This window comes from Haemaphysalis longicornis, unplaced genomic scaffold, assembly GCF_048455015.1.
Source record: "Haemaphysalis longicornis isolate Haplotype H1 unplaced genomic scaffold, Haemaphysalis longicornis Haplotype H1 scaffold_9, whole genome shotgun sequence".
In the NCBI taxonomy this organism is placed as follows: domain Eukaryota; kingdom Metazoa; phylum Arthropoda; class Arachnida; order Ixodida; family Ixodidae; genus Haemaphysalis; species Haemaphysalis longicornis.
The window spans coordinates 91,969,855-91,992,226 of record NW_027526460.1 but is presented as its reverse complement, the minus strand read 5'-3'; the positions used below and the strand labels follow the sequence as shown (position 1 = coordinate 91,992,226).

General features: G+C 48.4%; 2 protein-coding genes across 2 annotated transcripts; one reads left to right on the top strand and one right to left on the bottom strand.

Moving 5' to 3' along the window:
- Positions 1–518: 518 nt before the first annotated feature.
- On the bottom strand, positions 519–12,454 carry LOC144153980 (antimicrobial peptide microplusin-like). The gene is made up of 5 exons (XM_077685783.1): positions 12,204–12,454; positions 10,443–10,504; positions 5,532–5,627; positions 3,316–3,339; positions 519–641 (listed from the first exon to the last, which is right to left on the bottom strand). Exons 1-5 carry the CDS (start codon positions 12,271–12,273, stop codon positions 585–587), a joined length of 309 nt encoding a protein of 102 aa, XP_077541909.1. The 5' UTR covers positions 12,274–12,454; the 3' UTR covers positions 519–584.
- A 4,588-nt stretch (positions 12,455–17,042) lies between these two features.
- Positions 17,043–22,147, top strand: LOC144151490 (uncharacterized). The gene has a single exon (XM_077682558.1). It carries the CDS (start codon positions 19,307–19,309, stop codon positions 22,124–22,126), a length of 2,820 nt encoding a protein of 939 aa, XP_077538684.1. The 5' UTR covers positions 17,043–19,306; the 3' UTR covers positions 22,127–22,147.
- The last annotated feature ends 225 nt before the right edge of the window (positions 22,148–22,372 follow it).

The window sequence follows — 22,372 nt, the reverse complement described above, 5'->3', positions numbered from 1 at the left end:
GTAATGTACCCTTAGAATGCGAAATGTCTTGGCAATGCGGATTGGTTGGCCGTTGATGGAAATTGTCGAGTCGGTTGCTGGATTTGGTGGTGGCCCACGGGTCCTGCTTCGGAGAACAAGGAGAGCAGATTTTGATGGGGCGCCTGAGAGTCCGCACGTACGGAGATATTGCAGGATGACTTCGACTGCTTGCTGCAAATTGTCTTGTTGTTAACCTGGGAAGCCTGTGTTGGTCCAGATTGTAAGATCATCCGCATACAGAGCGTGTTGCATGCCGGTACCGGAACTGCTGGTTCTTTCCGTATGATGGTCAGAGAAAAAGGTCCGCTATTGTAGCGAAATAAACGGGAGACGAAGCGACTCCTGTGAGGTGGCGTTGGCCCCCTTGGTGGCGGATTCTATAGTTACAGAAACGTTTTTTTATTAGCTCGTTATCGTTAGCACATGCGCCCCACGAAGCTTCCCAGTGTTATCAAGGGCAGGCACTGGGAATTGAGAATAGCAAAGAATCCACGGCAGTTTTGGCACTATGGAAACAGATTTATTCATACGTCACACAACGCAGAAATCCTTCGGTTGGTGAACTAGTGGTTCGCCCTGCATTCATGGAAGGCAGCACGAAGAGCGGGCTTAGCCTCCACCTGGAAATACGAGAAGACGTCATTTTATTATACACAGTAATCCCGCGTTATAACGAAATCGCTTTACTCGAAATATCTCTTTTTTCTAAATTTATTCTGGTACCAACCCAAACTCATGCATTTTAGCCTGCCGCATTACTCGAAGTGCACGAAGATCTTCACCCGCTTAGAGCGAAGTGGCGAGCAGAGGCGTCGCCGAGCGGTGGCTACCCAGCGACGAGTCAGGCTGTCAACATGGTGGGTCAGTGTAATCTCGTGTTTCCCCGGCGATCTTCCGGAGCCGGTCATGCTCGATTCGCGCCATCTGACTTCAGACAAACGGTCCAAATGCGTGGTAGGGTCATTCATTTTTGTTCCTAGACATTGTTCAATGGCGGGGACGTGACGGTGCGGGAACACGACACTCGAACTGTAGAATTAGCAATATCGTCGACAGGATGGCGCCGAAAAACTGCAAACCTCGGGAAAAAATTGCCCAGTGATCATGCAAAGCCATTAGTGAAAAACCTGTCAGTTTTCATGATTGCGCGGTGTACGCGCAACGAACGGCTAATAATTTTCTGAGCTAAACAAACACAACCTCAGGCTCAAGCCATGGCATTTCCGGCGCTTTCCAGCGCAAAACTGTCGTAGAGTTACGTTACGCAGTTAGAGTCACGCACCCCCCCCCCCCTTTCCCTCCAAAAAAGTGTCCTCCTCCTCATTCGCTCTCCAGTCTTCCAGTCACTGCTCGCTCTTGCCTCCATGTCAACTCCTCGCCCCCTTGCCGCCAGTTTCGACGTCGCTGCACCTCCAAAGCTCCTTCCGCATCGCCCGCTGCGTTCAGTCACTTGGGCGCCAACGGCGCTTGCCTTTAGACGGGGGAGTACGTACGCTTGCGGTGAAACAAAGTTGAATGCATTAGCGGCGACCACAGCCTTGTGCAATGCTTGGGCGAATTGGAGCAGGGGTTGCTAGCATGAACTTGAAATAGCCCAAGCTCACTGCCTTTTTTGCACATGAATATAGTTTTACTTCACTGAATACATTGTGTTTTGATTCCTCGCAGTTGTGTCGCAGTTAAAGCTCAACTACTTCACCTTTTGTAGAGTGGTCGCTTATATCGAAATACCGCTTATAACGCAATTTTTCGCCGTCCCGCTGGCTTCGTTACAATAAGAGATTACTATATATATATATATATATATATATATATATATATATATATATATATATATATATATATATAGTGGAGAAAATGGTTGACTCATGATTAAACACAAAAACTGTGATTTACGGACGTTACGACTGGAGGACCAGTTTTTTTACCTAAGCTGTCTTTCAAGGAGTCGAGAAAAAAAAACCATGCGAATGGCTTTTCACTGCGCGTTGAAGGTTTCCAGAAGGGCTAAAGTACAGCGTAGCCATTGCCCACGGCGCATGGCATAGCTTATGAGTAATTTCGGCTTAGAAAGGGCAAGTAACAATATGGAGGAGCCTGAAAATTACGAGCGTAAAGACAGATACTTTTTGTTCTGTGTACAAGGCCTCGCCGCAAAGCCGAGAATTGACACGCTGAGTTAAGGCCACGCAGCGGACACATTAGTCTTGCATTGTAAACTGCGCGGGAGTAGGCAGGAAAGTTCTTTTCTTTAACACTGATCGCTTTATTCAGGCCCTCTAATCTGCTGTACTTACTAGGCCAATACCAGTTTCTTTAAAAACTGATGCCAATTTCCTTTAAAAGGAGTAATCTGGAGCTATATCATGATGCGTTATGCCTAAACGCGGTGAGATTGAGTTGTCGATCGCGCGAAGAAGCTATTCAAAGACGGGGCACTCGAAATATACCGCACGAGTTAAAATGCTCCGTGCCTGGGTCAGGGAACAAAAACTAGAAACACCGCAAGAAAAGTGACCAGTCACATTTATTCATTTGCTAGGTAGTATAGCGAGGCGCTTTTCACTGAATTACAGATTTTCGTGAGATTTCGGACGAGAAAGGAAACCTTCTCCTTGTGAAAATAAAAAAAAAACTCGTTCAGGCCGTCACAACATCACTCTCGAGCGGGGCTGTTCTGGACCTTGTGATCGATTACAACGAAAAGGAGTGAAAACAGGCTCAAGAACGCACCAACAAAAGAAAGGCGCAGTTGTACTTTGTGAACCCTTTACCACCGCCGCGATTTTACACGCTATCAGCCTTGAACTTCGGCCGCGCTAATAACTTCTGAATTGACCATGCCCCTAAGAAAAAATATTATTCAAAAGCTGCGTAGCGGGCTATATAGTATAACTTTATGATATCGGACATAACTAAGGCGACTCTTTAGCAGTAACCGAACGTGCTTTGAAAAGATTATCTAGGATATATGAAGACGGCAGGGCAAAACATTTTGTCATTTATTTATATAGAATTGTTCGGATCACTTAAGCTGTGTTTGCAAAGTTTACAGTATTTTGCCCTTCACAACCAAGGCGCGCATTCGCTCGCAATGGTCTATCCTACATATGGCAGAATGAATTCCACTTCAACGCATCATCATTTAGCCCGCTTGTTCATACTATACACATCTACGTAACCATAGAGACGTCCCTTGCTAGAAGTAATTTTCGCGTGTGCCCTGTACACAGATGGCCTTCTTGAAAGTGAAACTGTACACTGCGCACTCAGAACTTCGCGGGACGAACTTACCGAGAAGAAATCACCGTGCTCCACCTGCGAACAGAAATAGAAAAAAAACTGTAGTTGACTCCTCTGTCATAGGAATAGCTAAAGCACGAAAGTGAAATGTACAGCGAAATCTGCTGCGAAAGGAGCATGATTTGCGGGTCGGTGGCGGTCTTGTCGGTGTGCTTGGCGAGCGACGTCCTGCTGGCGGGTCGCTTCGGCAAAGGTGCGACCACAGATGCGAACACGTCGGTCGCGCTTCGTGGCGTGTACGGCCCACGGTTCTGTTGCGACGAGCCGAGCTTGTGTAATGCGACAGGCAGAAATTGTAGCTGAGACCGTGAACGTGTGAACGCATTCCGCTTCCCGCTGGCGTTTGTTTCTCTTTGCGCGAAATAAGTCGCGATCGCGGTGTTCGCGGCATTCGCCCGTCAACGTCGTTGCCTTCTTGCTCCGCCATCGCGCTGAAAATTGACGCAGCTTAAATTACCCGAATGAGGCGCCAACTCTCTGCGCTGGTTAGCATCATCATGCACTACTTCGCTTCCCTTCTCCTAGACGGCCGCGCCAACAGCGTCAATGAAACTTTTTCTGCCGTTTCTTCTGTGTTCGTTGTACTGGCGTCATGTTCGTGACGGATATGGCGTCAGTAAAATCTTGGTGTACCCGCTCGTAAAACACTTTCGTGTTAAAAAAAAAGGAGCGATCAGCCGGCACATAGCTACTCAGGTTCAAGCGATAAGGACATGAGGCGGACGAGTGTTTGCGTTGCTTTTTTTGCTACGCTGTTAGGGAAATACCAAATATTTTGCCACGCCATTTTCAAAAGTTTCACGCAATATTGTCTCGTGCAAACATTTACCGCTCTTTTTCGTATGAGTTTAAATGTTCGCAATTAGCGTGGGCGTTGAAACAGTTGAAACTGCCAGTTGAAACAGTTAGGAACACGCACACAAAGTGAACAACTTAAGAATTGGTTCTTGTGTCCAGCGGTAGCGATATTTGTGTGACAGTAGGATGGCTAGATCAGGGAAGGAACTGAACCCAGTTCCACCCGGTGTGAAACCTGGTGAAAAAGCGAAGTGCGTTCTGTCTTTACGAAGATTCCGTTTAGCTTCGGCTTCTTTCTTGTCCGTGAACGTTCAATGCGCAGACTACATGAAGACCACAGAAAGAAGACGAGACAATGCGCATTGTCTCTTCTTCTTCTTTCTGATGTCTTCGTGTAGTCTATGCTTTGAACTTTCAAGAATGATTTACGAACTCGCCCTAACCTACACCTTGGGCGTAATCTTAGCGTCGTCTTGGCGGCGAATTGCCATGCAAGGATATATTTTCTGGTTAGATCCGGTGAAACAACAGTTACAGCCGTTTTCTGTAACCATAATCACTCCGTAGATGGACATGCATTGTCAGTAAACAGTAATTTTCTAATGTTTGCGACTTCACTGCGAAAAAGTAATTGAAACGAACAATTAAACTAGACCGAGTGATTGATTGATAGAAGGGTTTAACGCGCCGACGCAACGCAGGCGATGAGGCGCGCGGTAGTGGAGGGCTCCGGATTAATTTTGACCACCTGGGGATCTTTAACGTGCGCCGAAATCTCGTACACACGGGCGTTTTTGCTTTTCGCCTCCACCAGAAAAGTGGCTGCCGCGGCCGGGAATCGAACCCGCGACCTCGTGCTCAGCAGCAGAACGCCTTTGCCAAACTAGACGGAGTGGTAGAGTCGTCTCAGCTGCTAAAATTGTCCTATAAATTTTTTAGGGATACTTTCGATAGCGCAATTGCTAGAACAATTTTCTGTTATAATACTCCCTTCGTAGATGGCCACGAGTCACTGCGCAACTTCCAATGTGGAAAAGACAGCTTACAAAGTCAAAGCATAGACCGATCTCTTTAAAGTAGGCTTCTACTCATAAACCACGCATTGCTGAAAAGAGATTTTTATAAGCCGTCTTCAGCCAAAATATGAAGGCCGTAAGAGCTTTCTATACGGAGAACCGCCGGCGGAGAAACCTGCTCCATGGAAAGTGTTCCGCGATGCCGACAGAGACTATCGCCAAGCCCAGCCCTAAAACAACTCCGCTGTAGAAAAAAAAATCGCGCAGAAGAATTGTACTGGATCTCTGAGAGGGCGCACGTCCAAGCGACGCGCTGCGGTAAGAAAACACGCACACGCCAGAAGAAATATAAATGCGGGAAGGCATGCTTGGTACGCCAGGAGCTACGCTCACCTCGGTCTCACGGCCGTGCACGCAGATCTTCGTGAAAACGCAGTCCAGGTCTTCACATTGGAGACGCGACTTGATCTCGTCGAACTTTCCGCGAGTCTGGCATGGTGATTGGGGCAAGGGGAGTCGCGATTAGTCCACACGAGTATGTGTAGGGCCTCCATCCGCATCAGGGCCCAAATGACCTCAAGATCTGTACTGAAAGTATCGCCGCAGTGAATCAGCAAATCTCACATTGCAGTTGTAATTGCCCGGTTTGCACTGCGGCTGCTTATATTAACTTCTCTTCTTAATTTCCGGAATTCTTGAACCTTAAAGGAACACGAAAGTAAAAGTTCATTTAGATTGGTATATTCGGCTGTCGGTAAGCTGACATACCACTCTAACGCGTATATTTTCTCCAGTAAGGTAGAAAATCTCTAAAAAGTGACTACATGTATCGCTGCCACTGGCTGTACCTCGCACCCTGCACCGGAAGTGGTCACAATTGGGTGACAAATATTTTAACAATCGTCTTCCAGAAGTTCAAAAATACTTAACTGGGCGTGTTTGTCAGGCCATGTTTGAAGGTTGAACAACAAAACGAAAGCTACAAACAATATCACTGGAGCCCAGCCGGTAAATCACGCAGCGAACCCAAGCGCTAACAAATTCGTTTCAGTTTTGGAGCAGCACGTGCTGCAATACTAAGCCACGGATAATTGTGCGACCCTTGTAGAGCAGGGTAGGCATAGCCACTTTTATTGACTTTTGGCGGGCTTTTGTTGCGTTAAAAAAACACGGGAACTCTTAGTTTGCGAAAGTCAGTAAGTTGAAATGTACGCAGTCATGCGTACGCAATGTCTTCCCTGGCTGCCACTGGACAGCGCTGCTCGTCCGCACTTGCCGCGACACCGCTATGAGAGGAGGGTTGCGGGGGCTGCGCAGGCGCAGTTGGTTCGTCGCCAACGTTCACATTAAAGGTACAACATGCTTTTCGCCAAGAAAGTGTCAATACTAATCACGTCTCGCAGGAAGGATTATTTTGCTTAGTGATACCGGAGCAGAAAAATACCTGAGAGTTCAGGTAAACACGAATAATTTGGCCGAAACTGACGAAGCCTCTTGGTACGTCGTAGCTTTGTTTCGGCACCGGACAGCGCCCAGAGGGCGAGGCGGAGCCCAAGATACCCAGTGCCCCCTTCGGCAGATATGCGGAAGACTGGGTCGGTCCCCGCAAGCCGGTACGCTGCTGGCTCAGAGGCGCTCTCTTTTTGCAGCGCGGATGAAGCATATTAGTCGCCCATTTGAGGCTAAAACGAAGTAAGAGATTGTACAGTAATCCTGCCACATAGTGCATGTGAATGAGAAAAAAAATTATTCGCTTGAACTCGCGTATAGGAAGGCATATAAAGGCCGCATAGGAGTGATGTCCAGTAGAGAAACGCTTGTGCATCCTACCTGTGGGCAAACCTTTCTCAAGATCAGCATGTTTCAGTGGAAAAGAAAGCGTAATTTATATTGTTCAATCCACAAAAGAGGAGGCTTTGTCTACAAGTAGATCAGACAGCGCGATGTTTCCGGGCGGGCTATTCCATCCATGTGAGTGCATTAGTTTGCATGCGACTGCAGAACTACTAACTGGACCACATGGGAGTTACATATAGGTCTTTGATCCGAATGTGATGCTCCATACATGTAACAGTATGAAATTTACGTTTGCTGGGCTATAGCGAAAGTGCGGACGTTAATAAGTGCCCGCTTCGGTGAGAAACTTTTGGGCTTCCAGTTGCAGCCCAGTAGGCTAGTTGCATACATGTAAACACGCCCTCAAAAAAAAAAGAAACTCTTCACGAGAAGGCTATCCCAAGAGATTTCTTTGGGCAAGAGTTGGATGGGGGGAGGTGTAAGCAGAACATCTAATAGGCGCATCGGAATAAATTACGGAATATTCATATTCGGGTACTTTTTTTTCTCTCCATGCCAACGGATTCGGCAGGAGACCTACGTTAGGAAGGAATAGTAGCGCTTTTATTACCGCCAACACGTTTGCAACAAACGTCACGGGAGAAAAATTTAGTTCCCTAAGTACACCCCTCACTGGTCCAGAGTGACCGCAATCACAGCGGATGGGATAAATAAAGTTTGTCCTCCTGCGTCTCCTCCCCGATCCCGAAAATTTCTTTCCTGTGTACATATTGTTCCAACTTTTATTGCGGCACGCCTTAGCTCTATTTGTATTTGCTTTTCAGTGGCTTAGACAACTATTTCATTGTTTCTTTTGAAGAAGAGGCGGTGATTTTCTGCTATCCAAATGCTCACGAAACATTTGGGAACGTTACCGCCTATAAGTGTCCGCGCCCCATATTTGTGGTTATATGTATTTTATACGGCGGCATAAGCAGGTGGAATATTAGATGAAGCAGAGTAGAACCGTAAGGTGATAAAACTACAATGCTATAACTGTGCTTGGGGGCCCTCTTTGTTACCAAATTAAAAGCGCACTTATTGACTGCCTGCTAACCAGCCTACTACCAAGCTGATCGTACACCACGGTATCATGTAATCCGCTCGCTTAATGTGGGCCTTTGAAGATTCGCTAACCATGTTTGGTATCTGCGAAAAAAAAAAAACAGAGAAGAAGAATCCGCGGAAGAGTGCAAAGCCTTGAACACACGCTTCCCAGTTGTGTTAGACTACGGCTCGTCAGCGAAGCGACAGAATTTTATCAGCGCCCATTTATTTGGAGGCTTCCCCCGCCTATATAACATTTTGCATGACTTTGTTGCACTATGTAGTACATATACGCGCAAATAATGTTATAACACATGTTTTTTGTAAAGTTGCGTTCACTGGCGCTGCAGGCGGTGGGCGCGGCGGGACCAACCGAGAGTTGCGCGTGTCAGTCGCGGCTGGCGCTGCGCTCGCGCGGAAAACTTCGCTGTCCTGAGCCTATTCTGTCCTGGCTTATCGGGACTCTAAGGCAGAAAAATGTGTTGTTTGATTAGCTATTCATTAGCAATTAAGGCATCTTTCGGCTATGGTTATGGGAGCGTCAGACTTTCGTTAGAAACGAGCTTGCTGGTTGTCTTCACTCTAAAAAGTAGTGAACATTTTCCAGAGCATTCCAGACTAAAACTGTTAGCAATATTGGGGCAACAATTGTTGTATATGCCACTCCGAAATTCTCCTCTGCGTGCTACTGATGGAGAGTACGCGCACATTGAGGCTACACGGAGCATGACCATTTGGTTCAATCGCTTGTTTTAGCGATATTTTGTGGGCTTTTTGAGGACGAAATGGGTGGCATCTATACTGGCCGGAAGCAGAGATATATAATAGGCAGCAACAAGGTGCATTTATCTTTCGCACCGTTTATATCTAAAATCATCTGCTAAAGGCAAACGACTAATATGGGGCCACAAAGACTGGGCTACACGGGCGTGGACCTATCACCTATCACAGCGGCGGCGGACAGAAGAAGAAGGGAACATACGGTGCAGAAGACATAGGTACGACCTGTCTTTACGCGGTTGCACAGTTTTTGCAGGTCATCCGGGAGTACTCTAAGAAGTAAGGCACAAGTGATGATAATCACCGTCATAATTGCAACCATCGACGGTCATCCGTGGCCCCTGCAGCGTTGATTCAGTCCCACACGTTATTCTTCCCTATCGGAATAAATTTTCTCCGTAAAATTCTCGAAAAGAGTCCTGACATTCAGTTACTTGCGCCATCGCACCAAAAGCTCGTGCAATGGCGCAGCTTGTCAGCGGGCTCGTACTCACGAGCTATATAAACTATTAGGCGAACAAAGACAGAAAGATGAAGCTCCCGATAAAATACAACCAAGCCGTCTGTCAACTGTATCTGTAACCAAGAAGTTAACGTTTGATGGACTTTTTCAACTTCGGCTTCAATTCCCTGCCCAGCGTGGCTGAGCAGCGGAGTAGTGACTGGCGGCAGATGCGCCGTTTATCCGTATTGGAGACGCGCCGCCGAGATGCCATTGTTTGGCCGCGTCACGTAGAGCAGGGCCTGCTATGCTCATGCGGACGAATTGAGGACAACGCAGCTGCCTTCCTGCCAAGCGGCACGGCCAGTGCAATAAGTGAGTCCTGTTTGAAACAAAATCCCGTTAAAATGGTGTCACACCTGCTTTTGGGAATCATTTCTTTCTTGTGTCCATTCATACACGAATATGGCGGAAACAGGGTGGCAAGTAAACTTCAAAAACAAGCGAGCCGTTTGTTCGCCCAGTCTCCTAAAACTGTCAATGTTTTCTGCTTCACAACTCATCTGAATGAACAATGAGTGCGACCAGGGGAGTGAATAAAGCATGATAACGTCGAGCATGTGGCTCGGAATGGGCTCTGCGCTGGAATATTAACCAACAAAGCACAGAGCTTTGCACTGCGCAGTGTGGCAGCGCAGATCAAAGTTCCGAGTCGTGTTTGTCTTGCTATTCACCAAGCTTTGAACCTTGGACGCTTCGATGGATCATTGGGGGGATTGTAGCCTTCTCTGTGCAAACAGGTGTTTCCCCTCAAACACAAGAACTGGCCTTCGCCAAATGCACCTTACTTTTGTTTTTCTGAGCGTGACACTAGCCTGTATATACAAATCTATAGCATTTTTAATATCTTGAAGTATCGCACTCTCACACGGACGAAAGAAGAAAAAATGTAAATCCCAGCGCCGCGGTTTGTCCTCTGTTTTTTATGTCCGTGCACGAGTGCGCTACATCAAGGTGCTAAGACCCAGTACCAACTAGGCCAATGTGTGATTATTCTATAGTACTTAGAGTTCTGTTTCTTCTCCACACGAACGCTATTCGGTACAACCGTTGAGAGAACAGCTGCTGAAGTGGCGATGTTGTCTGATGTAAATAACAGAACAGTCGCCATTAACTTGCAAATACCGCTGTGGGCTCACCTCCTCGTTCACATGAGTCTTCAGGCATTCCACAACCGCGCGCCTGGATTCTGGCTCGAGGTCTGAAACGAAAAGACGGAAGGTTTGATCCAAAGCTGTAGGGTATGTTCTGTTTATTACGTGTAGGGACACGTCATTAATTCAGTTAATCAATCGGCTCCGGGCATTAGCATCATCCAAATGAAGCCTATCTACGATATTTCAATTTTTCATAGCTGCGAAGCTGTCATCGCCAAGTTGTAAGAATACAAAAACTTATTGTGAAACCGAAACCGCTGCTTGAGGCAAATATTATCACTGCTGTTGGAATGCTTTTCCGAAGAGTGAGGGCGTCATCTTTCACTTATGCGTATCTCGAAGTTCCGATATGCCTTAAATAGAGTATGACTGAACGGAAGTATTCTTTTCAACAAACATTTAATGATGCCTTCCATTGTGTCAAGTCGTGGTGCGCCTCTAAGTTATAATGTAAAAATAATTGGGCTGATTTTGATTGCCAGCACTGTATCAGAATAGCTTCTCACGACCTTTAAGAGTGCTATGTATGCTAGGTGAATTAGCAGAGCAGGTGTGAGAATGCCGAGAAATCTATTTGCACTGAAAACGCCCAAGTTGTAATAAACTTTGATACAAACAAAATTAACGTGAGCTTGCTGGTGACAACCAGTGATAAACTTATACTGCATTGGTTGTTTGTATGAAAGAGGTTAAGACCACGGCAGAAATTACAACAAACGTTCACGAAAGAGGCAAGATAACTGCAATGACGAAAAATCCTTCCACTTTAGGTTTGAGTGTTTTTGTTTCATTAGATTCAGCGGCATATACCTGATAAAGTAATCCGCCCAGAGGGCTTTTAACTATTAACAGAAAAAATGTTGCCTGCCTTTCCGCTTTATTTTCTCTCCGAGACTTCTGTTTTCAACTTGTTGACTTCTCTTTCCGAGGATGCACCTCCATAAAATTAATAAACTCGATCCTTTAATCCTTTCGCAGTCGAAAATGACAAGAACAATTTGTGTAGTTTGCCGTATTTCTGCGTGTCGTACTGTCGTCTTGTCGTGTCGTGATACTGGTGTTCTGTCGCGTGTCGTATTCCTGTCCTGATGTTAACGTTCCGTCGTGCCGAATTGCTGTCTTCTCGTGATCCTGATGTTGCATCAGTAGTTGCGCACTGTTTCAATGTTATTTCCCATTGTGAAGACTAGCGTAAATGGCAGTGGTGTTGTGACTACAGTGATGTTTCTCGCTGAAAAAATTGATTTTGTCGTTACGACATAATCGTGTGTCGTAACAAAAGATGGCTTTGTCGTAACAAAAGGACTTCCGTTGTCACAACAAAGTTCCTTTTCGTACGACAGGAATTATTGTTCGCTTTCTGCCGTATTACTCTTGTGGTTTTAGACTGGGTTAGAACCACTTGTTTTCACTAGCGACGTACCCAACGACACTCGGAAGACATACTCGCTGCCACAATCCGTACCAAGACAATACATCCCCTGAACTGACACCCGGTAACAGCGAACAACCGAACGAGTGAAGCGAATTGTGAGGGCTTTGCTGGAACATGGGGGAAACCTGTACGTGTATAACTCGCGGCCTAAGGACTTCCACGGCCGAATTACACGCACGAAGTCATCCGAACTGCAGCTTCCGCAACAAGGGGCAATCGTGTGCCCCAGTAGAAATAGCTGTTCACGGAGCCAATTAGTAACGAAGTTGTCCCAACGCAAGGGCAATAAAATGGCGCGCGGCACTCACTGCAGAAGCCGTCGTGGTCATAGGCAAGGCCGACGACGGCGCAGAAGATGAGAACGAGGACAGCCTTCATGGTGACTGGGGATGGTGCGGGGCGGATCTGACGGGGACAATGAAGCTCTGCAGTGCGTTCGATCGAAAGCCGGTGTCTTTATAAAGTATCTTTCTCCACCTGGCAGCATATACTAGATACTAGAAACCGTGCGGCGCTGGTACAATCCGTGATAAGCGTGCTCTTCCAGACTCGCCGCAAGCAGAGAGATACGTAGTTTTAGAGCGGTCGGCGCCCTCTTTGAGTCCGCGCGAACCTTATCTCTCGCGTATGCAAAACAGCCGAGACACAGCACTCGTGTGTCCAACGCCCTGAGTACTGCCGTGCCATCTTCTCGAGAAACTCACGGTGGCCGGCGAAATAAACGTGCTTTCTTTTTTGTGCGACGAGGCAGTAACCATTATTGGATGCATTTGGGTTCGAAAAAAAAATGGAAGGAAGCACTTAACCCTGTTTAGGCGTGGTAGTACATATTCTTTCAATTTACATTTACAATTCATCTTCCCCAGAAAGCCTTGACAGCCGGCAAGATAAGCATATTTCCCTATCGGTGCGATGCTGATGATGATGGTTGGTGTTTTATGGCGGAAGGCCAACTAGGACTAGGGCAACTAACGCCAAATAATTGTTATTTATTTACAGCTGTATAAACGTGGGTGCCAAAATCTGCCAGTAAAAATAAAAATAAAAGTGAAATTAGACTTAAGACAATAAGGATGGTCGGTGTTATTAAGGGGCAAATTGTAACTATGCTGATAAGCAATCAGGTGTAAAAAATTTAACTTATAGGGTTCGTCGCCTAAGACGAATGCCGGGTGTAGTTAAACGTGCAGTCTCCAGAGTTGTGGGAAGTTCTTGTGCCGGGTTGGGTCGATTCCAGAGTTGTGGGAAGTTCTTGTGCCGGGTTGGGTCGATTGCTCTGCATTGAATTCAATTTCAATTTAAATTTGTTTATTTCCACTCCAAGATGCAGTGGGCTCGGAAATAAAGCTGCAACGAGCTTGACAATGTTCCCGAGCCCAACAAAGTACGGCAGCATGCATTTACAATAATGCAATCACAATCCTCCCTCTGTTGCAAAAAAAGAATGGTACACGGAATTGTAACAAAGCAAAGTAGTAAATCATTCACAAAAGGTTAAATAAAAAGAACTGATCAGTATAACATATTACACTGTGAATTTGTACACTCCTATACATAAACAAAGCACAAAAATGAGCACAGCAGGGACAAGCGTGATAGCGCAAATACATGTAATGCAGCAGCGTTTTCGAAGACTAACATTAAAAAAGTGCAACAATTCAAGTACACACGCTATCAATTCAAATTCAATTCAATCATATGCAACAATCAAAAGCAGAAAAAAAATACACGCAATGAAACAGCGTTCTCGAGAAGCAAGAAAAAAAGGTGAATACATTTCGTTATGGCTTCAAGTTTAAGCAAAAATACGCAGGTTTGATAGGGAGCATGAGTGAATATATAATCCAGTTCTGGCTAAGCTGTCTAAAAGCGAAGGAAGGGTGTGACGCAACATTTGAGTGCCGTAATTGGTTCTAGGCGTCGTTATGTCGAATTTTTTATTGTGGCGCAAGGTATACGTTGGGGGATGCGCTTTCAGCTTAGCTAGCTCACATAGAAAACATAGGTTATTTTTTACTTCGTGCTTATAGCGTAATGCGCGTCGCAGTTGATACATACAAAATATCTTCGGTACGTTGGCAACGTGAAAACCTTCTGCTGTTGGGTGATCCCTCGGTAAATTGTAAATTATCCTTAAAGCCTTTTTCTGTAAAAGGTGCACTTTCTCGAGATTTGTGTTCGTAGCTGTCCCCCAGACGAGAGTACAGTAATTCAGGTGCGACATAAATAATGAATTAAACAAAAGCAATTTGATACTTTTTGGAAATAGATCACGGTGACGGTACAAAATGCCAACAAAACGTGCAGCTTTAAGACACACTTGATCCACATGTGTTTTCCATAGTAATCTGTCTGTGAACCACACACCTAGCACACACCTAGCGTTTTGAATGATTGTGTTATTTCAATATGCTCAGAGCCATATTTTAAATTCTTGGAAATAGAAAAGGTTTTGCCCTTAGGCCGGAAGAACATGGCTTTAGTTTTTCAATTTTGAAGCAATTATTTGCAACGCATTCTGGTTTGACCAGTTTGCGAGTTCAGAGAGTGTTTGATTCACCTGATCAATTATTTCGTTTGGGTCTATACCACTGAGACATATCATCGTATCGATGCATAAATGGTAAAAAACGCATGTGAGCTAATGTTAATAATATCGTCTATATATAGGATGAACAAAAACGGTCCCAATATGCTGCCCTGGGGCACGCCGTAACAAAATTGTAAAAGCTCTGAAGTACTTCCGTTAATGTCAACATATTGGCAGCGATGAGACTAGTAAGACTGTATAAGATCCAATGCTTGACCTATTACCCCGTCGATGTTCATTTTGGCTAGAAGAAATTTGTGGTTGATACAGTCAAATGCTTTTCTGAAGTCGACAAACAGGGCAAGTACTACGTTTTTATTTTCAAAGTTGCGAAGAATGAATTCTTTTTGGGCACACAAAGCTGTTTCGGTTGAATGATTTTTCATAAATCCATGTTGAAAAGGAGTTATAATTTGATGTTTATTTGCGAAATTGATTAGGCGTGTTAGAATTACTTTCTCGAGACCTTTAGAAAAAACAGGGAGTGAAGATATAGGGCGGTAATTGAGGATTACGGAAGATTAAGTTGATTATGGAAAGGCCCTCTCCGCACGTGACCGCAGGGGTCTTGAAGATGTCAGCAGATATTCAGTGTGTTGCAGATGTTACCTATCCGTAAGCTGGCTAGGGTGACCTCTGTGTACCTGTGCCGCGTGTCAATGTGATATCGCCCCAAGTCTGCTTACTCCAGCATGCTTTCCATCGTTTTACGAATCTGCTGTCTAATGTGTGGCTAGAGGTCAGTGTACGATACTTACGTGTTGTCTACTGTGTCCTCGAGGGCAGCAGCGTCATTGCGTTCATCCCCTGAGATGCCGGAGTGGCCACGAACACAGCATTTTGTTATTTTAATTTTTTTTGCATATGTGGCCCTAATGGCATTGTAAATAAGTTTAACGATGTGGTTTTTCTCATGTACTGCGCTCCGTCAAGCCCGAGCGGACAACTATCGCCACCTGATGGGCCCACTTCAACAGTGACACACGTGACTTAGATTGCGCGGGCCCAAAGCGGCAGTGCGTGCCCAAGCGCCCAAGCAGGCACGACGCCGGTCACCTTCCGGCTAGTTCTTAATAAAGTACCTTCCTTTGTGTTTTATCAGTGCGTCCACGAGTCTTGCATTCTCAACTCGGACTACCGAACTCCGGCAACTAACATTGGTGACGAGGCGGAGCACCCACAGCGGCCGGAACTACTCAAGAAGTGAGAACGGCAGCGCGTACGACGGACTACGCCGGCCGCATTGAAGAATACGGCGGCAACGTTGCGTCATGGACTGAATGGTACAGGCGTTTACAGTTCTATTTTGAAGCTAACGACGTCAGGGACGCAGTGAAGAAACGCGCACACCTTCTCACGCTGTGCGGCGCGCAAACGTACGAGACTGTCGGGAAAGCGGGAAAGCTACTCTTTCAAATGAAGCAGGGAGAACGTTCGGTGGGAACATCGGTGGGAAGACGTTCGGTGGGAACATCGGGCACTGACGCGAAACTGTGCTAAATTCGGGCAAACGGGGGGAACAACTTATACATTAGATATTCCACTTCTATCGAGTTATGAGGCTACTTTGACCGCTCCTTACCTCAACATCAGCGCAAGCTAATGACGGGGTAAGGGACGGGGCGGCTGCATCTGGCGCCGCAGACTTCAGGTTCTACCCTTGTGCTCCCTACCATCTCATTGGACAGTTTGCTAAAACACAACAATTTCATCCGTAACAAAGCCCTTCACTCGCTCTCGCTCTATCTCTCTCCTCGCAAAAAGCGGGGTGGCGCTGCGATCGCCGGAGGGAGCGGACGTGTCTCGTTGCAGCTCCTGCAATTGTGACGATTAATGCAGCGTAATTGCCAGCTACGAAAGTTTATTTGGTACCAAAGTGAGCGGTACGGTACGGGGAACCGGCCGATACTACCATCGACCAAGTGGTACGTGAACTTTCACCGTTTTCTGGACTTTGAAAGTTCGCCATGTGCACGCCGAGCTAAGCCTTAGGCCTAGCTCACGAGTACGGCCCCCGGGGGCACTCTCCCCGGAGCCAGGCCTAACGACGCGTACGACCAAGATGGCGTCATTTCCGGCAATGGAGGTGTGATGGCGTCATTTCCGGCGATGGAGGTGTGCGAGGCCAAGGAACCCGAGATTATGCCGGCTACTACCGTCGGCAACTTCGAAGGAAGAACGTGCGTTCAAGTAGGAGGCCGCGACGCGACGCCCGGCGAGTCGAGCGGATGGATCGCGGCGAGCAGAAGAATGCGTAAAACCAAGGACCAGCAAGGTGAGCGACCAACTCTCGCCTCGGAACGACAATCGAGACCTAAAGAGCGGGCTAACTTCACCAAGCGCGTTACGGAAAACATTAAGAGAGCTGCCCGTATGCCGGCAACGATACCCAGGGAAGACCACAAGATTGTAATTAGACGGAGGGGAGGCCTAAACATGGCCAAGATCGAGACCTCGGTTGTCACGGGCGCGATCATGGCGGCCGCAGGTACGGTGAGGGAACACGAAGGGGAAGATACGGTGTGCGTCAACGCGGCGCAGAACATTCTAGTAGTTAGCACCCCAAGCGAGGAAAGAGCCGAAGTGTACGCCAGAGTCAAGACCATAGAATTCGGAAACATGGACTACGAAGTCTATGCATACCGAACCGCTCCCGAAGGGACGGTCAAAGGAGTAATTAGAGGCATTGCGATCGACGAAACACCAGAGGACATTAACGAAGCAATTGTGACGAAGTACAATCCGCTAGCGCTTGAAGCGCACAGAATCGGAAACTCTACGGCAGTCATCGTCCTCTTCGAAGGACATAGGGTACCCAGATACGTGAAATATAGAGCGGCGTTGATAAAATGCGGACTCTACAGAAAACACCACGAAGTATGCCGATGCTGCGGCAAAGTTGGACATCGAATTGATGTTTGCCCGACCCCGGAGGCCAGAGTATGTTTCGCTTGTGGAATAGCTAACCCTAACGCGGAACACGAAGGAGTGTGTAAGCCCCGATGCAAATTATGCGGGGGTGCGCACCCGACGGGAGACAGGGTGTGCAAAAACAAGTTCAAGGTGCCCTTCGTAGTTACGAAGCGGCGATGGGAGCGAAGGACAGGGTTAGAACAACAACAGCTGCAGAAGACAAAGCCACCAAAGGCGTCAGACTTCCCGCACCTGCAGGCAAGCAAGGAGAGAAGCTAGAGTAGACGGCGCAGTACCAGCTGTGGAAGAAATGCTAGCCGACAGGAGCCCCCGCCACCGCCGCAGCGCGAAGGAAAGCTGACGTGGTCGGGCGCAGTGAAGGGAGCCAAAGCAGAGGAAGTGCCTAGGGGCAAACAGCAACAACAACGAAGCGAAGAAAAGCCCACGAGAAAGGAAGTCTACGACATGATCAGGGAAAGCAGCGAACGGATGCTCAAAATGATAGACGATAAGATCGACAAGCTAATTGAGGCACTGAGGTCCAACATCCAACCGATGGCTCAGACCCAAACGCAAAAACAGGAGCAAGCCGCCCCAGAGATACCAGCACCGACGAGGAAGGAGGAAACAGCCGTCACCGAAGAAGAAGCCACGAAGAGCAACATCGAGAGCGACGAAGAACACCCCACGGAACCCAGCAACAAGAAAAGGATCATCGAAAACACCAAGGAAAGAAGACTCATGGCACGTTTCGACCGCATGGACGGGGAGCGCGAACAGCTAGCAAAAACGACGAAGGATAAGTTTAGCAAGATGGAGAAAACGCTGCAGGATCTGCAGAGCGGAATGAGGCAGATGCAAACCCAATTGCAAACATTCATGCAGAGCATGGAATCCCAAACGCAAGCGTTCATGCAAAACGTGGAGACCCAGATCAACACTAAATTGCAACAATTATGGACCCAACAACACCAAGTACAAGGACCAAGCCAGACCGAAAGACAGTAAAAGACCAGAAGCCGGACAGGGACCTCCTAATCTGGCAATGGAACTGTAATGGTTACCAAAGTAAAAGGGCAACGATAATACAACACCTAGAAGGGATAGACAGGAAACCAGACATCTTCATGCTTCAAGAAACGCACTGCATAGAAACACCAAAACTACCAGGGTACAGAGCACACGCCAAAGCTGCAAAGACACTGAGCGAAAACAACAGGGGAGCACACAGGCCTATCGGCGGGGTCTGCACGTTCGTCCGTAAGGGCATCGTCTTCGTCGAGCACGAGCTGAACACCGGCAACTGGACCGACAGCTGCGCGGTGGAGGTGATCATTGGGAGGAGGACGAAGATAAGCACACTCGCCGTAAACGTGTACAGCAGTCCGAGGCACAGGAAACAGAAGTTTCGCACGCTCATGCAGAAAGCGCTAAGAACGATAAAAAAAGGAACGGTAGTAATCGGGGGCGACTTTAATGCACCACACTACGATTGGGGCTACGACAAGACCACCGAAAAAGGAAGAGACTTAATGCAAGACGCGACAGACGCAGGGTTAATAATGATCACGAACCCTGAGACCCCAACGAGAACGGGCACATCGGTCGCCAGAGACACCACCCCGGACCTGACGTTCGTAAGGATCGAAGGCAGAGGGGACGCGACATGGAAGAACACCAAGACCGATCTCGGTAGCGACCACATGATCATAGAGATACGAGTCCCACTCGGAAACGACACAAGCCAAGAGAAAAAAAAAACACAAATACACGAACGGGGAAGAGTTTCGCCGCCACCTCCCAACTCAGCACGAGAAAATAGAGGACATAGACACGTGGGCAAAAGCGATCGTGGAAGCAACCGAGGAAGCAACGATTGAGATAGAGACAGACGGAAACGTACACACGATGGATAGCCGACTGGCCCACCTCATCGAAGCAAAGGAAGCCTTAAAAAGAAAATGGAACCAACAACGTACGAACAGAAAGCTCAGAAAAAAGATCGCCGAAATTAACAGAGAGATAGAAAAACACAGCAGGGAGCTCGGCAAACAACAGTGGGAACAGACATGCAGGGAGGCGGACGGACAACTCCACATGGGTAGAACGTGGAGACTGCTCCGACACCTCTTGGACGAAACCCAAACCAAGGGCGAACAGCAGCATAAACTCAGCAAAATCATCCACAAGGCGATCGCGAAGGACGGGGAGGACGAGGTGAAGAGAAAACTCGACGCCAAATACCTCCCGGTTTCCCCGAAAGAAAAACACCCAGAATATCAGGGAACGGAAAACGCCGAAATAGACCGGGACATTGAAGAATGGGAGGTACGAAACGTCATGCAAGACCTCAATAGAAGATCGGCGGCGGGACCCGACCGAGTAAGCAACAAGGCACTACGAAACCTCAACGACGCAACGGTCGCGGCACTGACGGAGTACTTCAACAAATGTTGGAGGGCCGGAAAGCTACCGCGCCGATGGAAGGAAGCCAAAACGATTCTAATACCGAAGCCGGGCAAACCACCCGGCGTCGAGAACCTAAGACCGATATCGCTGACGTCGTGTGTAGGCAAACTGCTCGAACACGTACTCATGAACAGGTGGCAACACTACCTCGAAGAAGCAGAACTATACCCGGACTCCCTCATCGGGTTTCGGAGTAAGCTAGGGACCCAAGACGCTATGCTACAGCTCAAGAGAGAGATCGTAGACTACGACATAAACACCAACGACAACAGAGCAATACTGGGCTTGGACCTGCAGAGTGCCTTCGATAAAGTTCGGCACTCGGCGATCCTTGCCCAGGTATCGCGCCTGAATTTGGGAAAAAGATCGTACAACTACATCAGAGACTTCCTTACCGACCGCACTACCCGAATCTGCGCGGGAGACCTACAACTACCAGAGAAGACACTAGGCAGCGAGGGAACGCCGCAGGGAGCGGTAATCTCACCGCTGCTCTTTAACCTAGTAATGATCGGGGTCGCCAACCGACTGCAGAGCGTCGAAGGTGTACGACATACAGTCTACGCCGACGACGTAACGCTATGGGTCACCGGCGGAAGCGACGGCCACATCGAGAGCAAACTACAAGAAGCACTGGAAGCAGTAGAAGACCAGCTGAGGGGCTCGGGACTGGTATGCTCCCCCGCAAAGTCGGAACTCCTAGTGATCCCGCCCAAGGGAGCGAGGCGCAACAAGCAGCCCACCAGAGACGGCGACAATATAACAGTAAGAACACAGGGGGGACACACCATTCCCCAAGTAAGCAGGATCAGAGTCCTAGGAATGCTCATCGAACGCAGCAGAGTCAACGGAGAGACGGTCTCCAAACTCGACGCCAAGACCGGCGCGGCGATGCGACTCATAAGAAGAGTGTCGAGCAGAAGAGGTGGGATGAAAGAGGAACGACTCGTAAGACTCGTTCAATCCTTCGTGGTCAGCCACGTCGCATACGTCGCCGCCTTTCACAATTGGCGGCAGTGCGAGCGGAAGAAAGTCGACGCGATGCTGCGCAAGGCATACAAGTCGGCGTTGGGGCTCCTAGGAGGCACGAGCACGCAGAAGCTCGAAGCCCTCGGACTCCACAACAGCCTGGAGGAAATAGCGGAAGCCCAGCAGACGGCGCAGTTCACAAGACTATCGGAAACCAAGACTGGCAGAGAAATACTACGACAACTAGGCGTCAGCGTCAGAGAAGATCTGCAGACGGGGGAGCAGATACCGTGGGAGACGAGCAAACGCATCGTCGTAAGCCCGATCCCACGGAACATGAACCCAACGTTCAACAAGGAAAGAAGACAAGCACGGGCTAAAGCGCTGATAGCACTTCACTCAAACGACGAAGGGGCGGTATTCGTGGACGCGGCCAGCTACAAAAACATCAACGGCGTCTTCAGCGTCAGCGTGGTCGAAGCCAAGACCGGCGAGACCAGGCTTGCGGCAAGTGTGAAGACCAAGTCGCCGAACCAAGCCGAGGAAGTGGCGGTGGCACTCGCCATCGCGGACCCAAGAACAAAGGCGGTGCTGTGTGATTCGCGAACGGCAGTGCGCAATTTTGCGAAGAACCGGGTGAGCTGTGCGGCCGCGCGTATTCTACGCAAGGCCGAAACCAACAGCGACAACGATGGTGTGGTAATTAAGTGGTTCCCCGCACATGCGGGCGAAGGGGTGGCGAGCTCGCTGGGGCTCGCCAACCACAACGAGACGGCCAACGCCGTGGCGCGAGGATTAGCCGGCCGTGTCACGGGAACGGCGGTCGCCGACGAAGTGGATCGCCCCGACAAGGACACCATGACCAGTTACAGCGAGGTGATCTCATGGTATAGACTAGGAAGACGAACGATGGCCCTGCCTCACCCCGGACTGACTAGGGAAGAGGCGGTTGTGCTCCGTCAACTGCAGACAAACTCAGTGATTACCCCAGTGCTAGCCAAGCACCTGTGGCCGGAGGTTTACGTGACTGATGTGTGCAGACTGTGCGGGAAGGAGCGGGCCACGCTGGCCCACATCCTAAAAGACTGCATAAGCGCGAACAATGCCAACAATGCCGACGTTCTCCCGCCCCACATAGAGGAGGCGAAGAGATCAAACGACTACGGCGTGCAACGCCAGGCCGTCCAGCAGATTCTAGCGGCGGTCGAGAGGCAGCGACCGGACGGGCCGGAGGCAGAAAGGGGGAACCCGAGTACGCCGAAGACCACCGGGAGCGACTCTCGCCGCTAAGAAGACGTCCGGCCTCGTCGACCCAAGACTCCATCCCAAGAGGGTGGGGTAGGGGTTACTGCAGGAAGCTTAATAAAGTTGTTCTCTCTCTCTCTCTCGCAAAAAGCAAAAATTTTTAGTCCGGGTTAGACACCACACAAGAAAACGCTTTGAAACGCGGAAACATTCTCCCGCAGCCGCATGCGCTCACGCTCACAGTAATAGGGAAGCCACAGACATAAGCCACAATAAGCACAGAAGCGCAGC